This window comes from Sinocyclocheilus rhinocerous, unplaced genomic scaffold (assembly GCF_001515625.1).
Source record: "Sinocyclocheilus rhinocerous isolate Xijiao unplaced genomic scaffold, SAMN03320098_v1.1 scaffold1311, whole genome shotgun sequence".
In the NCBI taxonomy this organism is placed as follows: Eukaryota; Metazoa; Chordata; class Actinopteri; order Cypriniformes; family Cyprinidae; genus Sinocyclocheilus; species Sinocyclocheilus rhinocerous.
The window spans coordinates 589,500-597,060 of NW_015637852.1; the positions used below are offsets into that span (position 1 = coordinate 589,500).

The 7,561-nt window shown below is 37.3% G+C and overlaps 1 protein-coding gene across 1 annotated transcript in view; it reads left to right on the plus strand.

Moving 5' to 3' along the window:
* The first annotated feature begins 2,896 nt into the window (after nucleotides 1-2,896).
* The window catches only part of LOC107749288 (teashirt homolog 3-like), an 18,948-nt gene continuing 14,283 nt past the window's right edge, over nucleotides 2,897-7,561 (plus strand). Inside the window, exon 1 of the mRNA XM_016564396.1 lies at nucleotides 2,897-3,489. Within this exon, the coding sequence (XP_016419882.1) occupies nucleotides 3,450-3,489 (40 nt within the window). The 5' untranslated portion in view covers nucleotides 2,897-3,449. The remainder of the gene's footprint in view (nucleotides 3,490-7,561) is intronic.

Below are 7,561 nucleotides of genomic sequence, written 5' to 3' on the forward strand. Positions count from 1 at the left end.
TAATTGTGCTCCTAGAATCCGTGATTTCATTGTTATACTGTAGGGGGCGCTAGTACACATTTTCTGTACAGAATTTCCAAAAAAACACAAGTGAAGAAGGTATACTTAATAAAATAAACTTGAAGCATACTACTTTTTGGTAAGGGTAGTTTTAATCAACATCATCGCTTTCTCTCTGTTTTTTAACATTTATAATATACCCAGGTGCTGCCATTCCCAGTGCATTCACCTCACCATAGATCTCTTCAAAACAGATTTGTGAGTTTATCCGAGACAAATAACCGGAGTTGGAGAAGGTGAGCCATGCTGTTTTGACACACTGTTAGAACATGATGTTACAGAGTCAGACATCTGACTTGGGAAAAAGGTCATCTGTTCATCATAGATCAAAGTGGAGGACAGCACCTCTCAAAACAGTGGCGGAAAGCGGGCAGGAGGAGATAAAATGAAATCTTCACAACAGGACTGATGGACATGTGGCTCAAATACACCCTCCTGTGAGCTGTAGGGAGGGTGGGTGTCCTGCTGGCAGATGTCCCTTCTAGTTTCAGATGCTGCTTGACAAGATTGCTCTGAAGTGGGGAAGACCAAAGCGGTCTGGGTAATGAGATAGTTGCTTCCTTAATGTTTGCCCTGACATCGTGCACAAGCACAAAAACGAGAACACATATTTGACTAGTTACGGCCTTTTGAGTATTTTAAAGTGCTAAACAGAATAAACTTAAAGTACTGTAACAGACGTATTTCCAGAAATCAAACAATGAGCAATGAAATAACATTTGCTGCTTTTAAAATGTACAACCACCATTACATTTCATAAAAACAAACCGACTTCGATTGATTATACACTATTTTCTTTTGCTCGTTTGCAACTGTGTTGTGTTTAGTACAACATATCCGTTTGCTCCTGACCTCAATCAACAAACCCTCTCCATCCCATTCAGTGAGGACCAATACAAGGATGTCACTGGCAGACCTTGCCTTGCATTTGATTTATGTTGCTCTAAAAGTAAAAATCAAAGATCCTCTCTAATGCAGCTCTGTGGCAGTGGGATGATATATGATGCAGCCGAGCAGTTAAATGAGAGCACTATGTCTCTGCCTGCGTTTTAATGGCACGGTCAGAACTCTGACCCCACATCTGAATGACTTTACAGTACTTAAAAGGACATCCTCAGACAGAGCTGATTTGTAAAAGAAAGTCCTCAGGGCAAGCTTGTTTTGGCCATGCAGTTTTGATTACTCAAGAGACTGTTTGCAGGAAATACAACAGAGACATGCACACCATATTTCTTATATTAGTTTTCAGTAGAATTTGTCAATAAGTGGCTTAGAATAGCAAAACATTGAGAAAGAAACATATTTTTAAAATTCCTATAGCAAATGCTATTTTGTTGCTCATTGTTTGATTTCTGTAAACAAGTCTGTTACTGTTTAACACGTTAAAATATTCAAAAGGCAGTAATGATTCAGATTTGTCTTTTCATTTTTTTCTAAAAACATTGAAAGAAAGAAATCTATTACATATGGAATAATACAGATAATTATATATCATTCTTACGAAAGTATTTAGTATAGTAGTAGTAGTTGTATTTAATCTTATACACAAAATCTCAATCACAATTTTCTTAAACACTTTATAATAACTTTCAAGTCCTAAATGTTAGTCCTAAATGCTATTATAGGTCAGTGAATGTACATTTAAATAGACACCTGATAATATAAATCAGTTTTGTGACATTTATAAATATCTGAATGAACATCACAGATACATTACTGTTTGCAATTAGTATTGAATAAATAATTTTTTTACATGATCTTTTAGGAATTGAGAAAGGGAGAAAATTAGTTCATTTACAGCTGATAGTGTAATCAGGAAAGGTTAATTAACCCTTTAACCACTTTTATAAAGTGTTAAGAGAGTTATGAAATCCAATTGAAAAATGTTGTATCTCTAGCTCTGTAAAGCACAGATTGACTATAGTTTTCAGTGCAGCTTTGAAGAATATAGGCTACTGTTTTCACAAGCATCAAGATGTTAGCATATGGGGTAACGTGGAATAATTTTTTGTGATTTTTTAAAAGGAAAGCATTTTGATATAATTTAGTTTCAGAGGGTTTCCTTAACTACATAGCAAAAGCATGAGGTTTTAGTGCATTGTGCATTTAGTGCAAAGTGCATTTTCAAATCTGTAATAGTGATATATATTTTTGTATATATATATTTGTATATTTTTATTTTGTGTAGAGTAACGCTTGTTGTTTGTCGTTTCTCCGATCACAAATGCAGACGTGGTTTTATGTTTACACGGCGCGATGCAACGCAACGCGTAAAAAGACAGTATAAGTCATTATAATCAGTAATTATGTCCCCACTGGATGCAACAAATGCCTCGTTTATAATGGGTTTTATTGGTTTTGTCTTGTCGCGCCGGGACACGCATCACAGTATGGTAAGGGGCATAACATTTCAGTCACAAGCTTGAGGAATTCGGCCAATCACAACGCACTAGATAGCTGGCCAATCAAAGCACACCTCGCTTTTCAGACCGATGAGCTTTGTAAAAATCGATGCCTTTCAGAAAGGCGGGGCATAGAGGAGAAACAATAATGTACAGTATGTGGAAAATAATGTGTTTTTTGAAACTTAAACCGCATAAACACATTTCATTACACCAAATACACAAAATAATGTTCTTTTTTTAGCAACGTCATATGACCCCTTTAAAGGTTGTTATTATTGTCCCAAAAAACTCCATTGTTTTTTCTGGGTGTGTCCATTAAAGGGTTAAGTTACATTCTTCCTTCCAATGCGCTCTTAAGTGACATATTGGCAGTGTCTCAAAACCGTATGAGCAGCCTACCTAGACTGGATTTTGGGCATTATATGTGCCGTGGGACTAGTGGGTGTGACCGATAGGAGCACAGAATGCGTTTCGTCTGCTATTGTTGAATTTGTTGTCAATCCACACTTTGATCGCTGCGTCGCGTCTCTCTTATGTTTCACCGTCTTGCGCCATCAGCGTTAAACAGCGTGTAACTTCTATTAACTTCTCTAATTTCGACTTTAAAACCCTCGCGTTCAGTGCCATTCCGTTGCGTTGTATCTAGCTGTTTTGAACAACGACAGATGTGTGAACGCCCCCTTACTTTCTGCGCGCGGAAGAATCAGTTGCCGCGGACTTTTGAGTGACGTGACGAACTCGTAGCGAGCGGCTAGGCGTTACTGTCCTGCCGCGCAGTTTTCTTCATCACTCCGGCAGACGGGCTTTAAACAAAGACTACCGCTGAACACGGAGCACCTGGCTTTCTCCTATGCCTAATGCGAAGTGTCGTAGCTTTTGTGACTGCGCCGTGCTGTTGTTAAATGGTGACACGTATGGTTGGGAGCATATGTTGTTGAATATCATTTCAGGTTGCGTTTATAGACACACAATCTGCGTGCAAGAATGCCGAGGAGAAAACAGCAGGCGCCCAAACGAGCGGCAGGTAAGTTTATTTGAACTGATTTCATTAGATAGGCTACTCTTGTAAATCTGTCCTCTTGAGTTTTTGGTCTGTTAAACCCGTTATGTAGCCTACATTTGGTTTATACTGCCTTGCATTTACAAACTACCATAAGGAGCAATAGGCTATCTGTGTATAATCGCGTTTAATTGTATGGATTTTTATTTTCGCGTATAACTCATTTTCCTTATTCAAATTTAAGTCATACATTTTTTCATGTTACTGGATACTTTTTGTCAGTCCAATTAAATTCGTACAAAGATACTTGAATAGCTTTTGAATAATGACCATGCTTTTAATATTTAATTAAAAGTCATTTTGATGGAATTTATGTGGCTTTAAGACAATTAAAAATTGTCTAAGTGGTGTAACTGTCTGAATATTGTAAAAACAAAACAAAGAAAAAAACAAAAAAGAAAGAAAAGAAAAAGTATCTTTAAAAGGCAGAAATTCGTTAAGAGAGTGGTCTTGTTATAAGTAATTTGACATAATCATGTTTTTGATTATTCTTCCTTTTTTAAGGGGTGAAGCAGTTTTTTAAGTAGGCCTATTAATATTTGAAAAACTTTGTGGCATAACAAACGGTCAGGAAGCCATTTTGTTGTCATGTGACAAGAAAACCATGAACTAGAAAGGACCCATTTAGACCCTCATCTGTATATCAAGTTGTTGTTGTTTTGGATATTTTTTATGAAAAGGCTTGTTGGTTGTACTGCAGGACAAATAGACTAACCCTAATGAAACTTGACATTTGTAACTCAAAATGCATGATAAAAATAATATTTATTTATAATTAAATAATTAATTATTATTTAAATTATTTAAAAATATATATTACATTTAAAAAGCATGTTTAAATTTTTTTCAAATGTTGATTAAAATGTACATTATATTCAGGGTGAAATAAAAGTGCTTTAGTGAAAAATATTATAAATGTTTTTCAAAACTGTGTGAAACCACAAGCTAGCATTTTGAACTAGATTTTTAAAAAATGTGTCGTTTTTATCAACTCAGACCTTATGTCCTTATGAAACATTGACACATACATGGGATATAGGTAAATTTTTCAGACTATTTTAACTTCTCTGAATAGTTGGGAACCACTGAAACTGCCTTAATGTAAACTAAAACATTATCTGTCTGCTTAATAGAATAGATCCTATCCTATTATTTAAAAGAGGAGGAGTTCTGGGGCATTTTTATATGTATAGCAGAGCTCTTTGAAACAGAGATACAAAGCCATTATTATATAGCCTTCACTGTTTGTGTGTGTTTGAGGCAGAGATGATGTGGAGTTTAATGGAGGGGTATGGCTTGCTCTGTTAGACTGGCCTGTCAGAACAGCTTTGTCTCATGTTGGATTTAATTGTTATCCTTGTGACAGCCTCATCCATCAAAGGCTTTAATGGTCAATCAGAGCAAGGCCATGTGAGTGCTCTCCTTCTTTTTCCCATAAGCTTGCCTGGGCTTTTATTTCATCAGTATGCTCCTCCAAACTTCACTCATAAGCGCTGTGCAGAGTGGTGACCGTGTGGTTTACAAGTGTGAGTTTATGGTTTACAGGTATGAACGCATTTAGTCACATACTGAGCCACTGGAAGAAGGACTGTTACTTTTAACTTACTGATTCTGATGCATCGTTTTCTCTGTAGGTGATGTAACGCTCAATAGCAATCTTGTAGATGAAATCTTAATGAGAGTTTATAGAGGAATGTACTCTTTCCCAATCACTCTCTCTCTCTTACCCTAAAGGTTTGCACTAGGGCTGCACGATATATCGTTTCAGCATCGATATCGCGATGTGCGCATCCGCGATAGTCACATCGCAAGATGTGCGATGTTTAGTATAGGCTACTGATCATTATATTTATACTGATTGTTTTCTTTGCTCACACACAGACACGATGTCTACAACGGACGCGACAGCTGTACAGAGATACCCATTTTAAATACATTTAGTAGCAGAGCTACTGCAAGCGATTTTCAGTGCTGGAAATCCATTTATCCTTTGTTGAAACTTCTGCGTCGTCGGGGAGAGCGCAGGTCACGGTTGCTTAGCAACGGCAGACGCCACGAAAGCGCAAGCGCCCGACCCGAGCGCTTTGAAAAGAAGGAGAAAGCGGTGCGACTGGTGTTTTCCCACGCGTTTTTAGGCGCGACATGTGAACAGCCCCAAAGTCTGTCTACACTGGACGTGACAAAGCGACCGTTGCCAATCATTTGAAGTTTGTGTCTATACGTCATAAAGAGACCACGGCATCAGTTTACTATCTGGGATTTGTCGTGCCGCGCCGCACCCAGTGTAGACACGGTGAGAGCCACGCAGATGCACGTGAACACTGATTTCTGTTCACTTCTGCGTCTATTTGTGCCTGAAATACTGTGCTCTGCAAGTATCCTTGTAAACACAGATGCTTATGGCTTAGGTGAAGGGAAACACTTGAGAAAGAAAATGGATGTGTAACAGTATATTGGTTTACAGCAGTTTAATGTTCCTGAGGCTTTCTGTGGTATGAACGTTAATCAAACAACAAAACTCAAAGAAAAATCACTTTGTAGCTTTAACACAGATTTATTAGATTTAATTTATACAGTGAAGACTATGCAGTGTTATTTTACATTTGATTATTCAATTTCTGTACCTGAATACTGTTAGACTTACCTATAAAATATAGGCTAAAGCACTGCTTATTTCATTTGTATCTTTGTTCTGTTATATTTATCTATGCTTGTAATTTGTATTTTCTATGCTGATTTTCTCACCTACAAAATTACCTCAATCATTGATTTTTTCACCCCAAATAGAGCTATTAAAGTAATCTAGTGATTTTTTTTTCATGAAATTTTCCTTTTTTTCCCAATATCGTTCAGCACTACACCATATAGACAAAAGTATTGGGACATCTGACCATTAAACAAACAAGGGCTTTAATGATATCATAATCTAAATACATAGACAATATGAAGCTGGTCCCTCTTTGCAGCTATACCAGCTTTTCACTCTTCTGGAAAGGATTTGCACAAGATTTTGGAGTGTTTGGAGTACTAGTTTTACTTGAACTTAGTGCTGCGTTTGACACTATAGATCATGACATAATCATAGATCGATTACAAAACTATACAGGTATTCAAGGGCAGGCTTTAAGATGGTTAACTTTAAACAATACCTGTCTGACCGTTACCACTTTGTTTATTTAAATGGGGAATCATCTCAACTAACGCCAGTAAAGTAAGGAGTGCCACAAGGATCTGTCTTTGGCCCTCTGCTATTTTCAATATACATGTTGGCCCTTGGTAATTTTATTAGAAAATATGGGATTAGTTTCCATTGATATGCTGATGATACTCAGCTATATATTTCAACAAGGCCAGATGAAACTTCTAAATTATCTAAGCTAACAGAGTGTGTTAAAGGGATGGTTGATCGTGATTTCACTTTTTAAACTTTAGTTAGTGTGTAATGTTGCTGTTTGAGCATAAACAATATCTGCAAAGTTACGACGCTGAAAGATCAATGCAAACAGAGATATCGTCTTTTAAAATGATGGCAGTTTAATGTCTACAAAATCGGCTTGTAGGGACTACAACATGCTACTTCTCGGGTTCATGACATCACAAACCCAGACATTTACATAAACCTCGCCCCCAGGAACATGCAACAAAGGAGGCGGGGCCATCTGCTTTAGAAGAGGAAGAGTTGAGGAAGAGTAAGAGTTGTTGCCATGTCATCAAAACTAGGACTGCACAGAAAAATCTATTCATATATGAATCACGATTCTGTCTTCTAATGATTCTAATGGATTCACAAGTTTCAAAATCAATGTTCTAAAGCAGCGGTCCTTAATCCTGTTCCTCGCCTCCCCCTGCTCTGCACACGCTCTGCATTTCTCTCTCTCTCTCTCTCTCTCTGTCTCTCTCTCTCTCTCTCATTCAGCTCAGCTCCAGCAATGAACTGTTACAATTATACATTTATTTTCCACATAGCTATGAGATGCATTAAACATGGACGCGTGTGCAGTTGCCGTACTGTATTAAAGCTTTAATCAGGATAAAA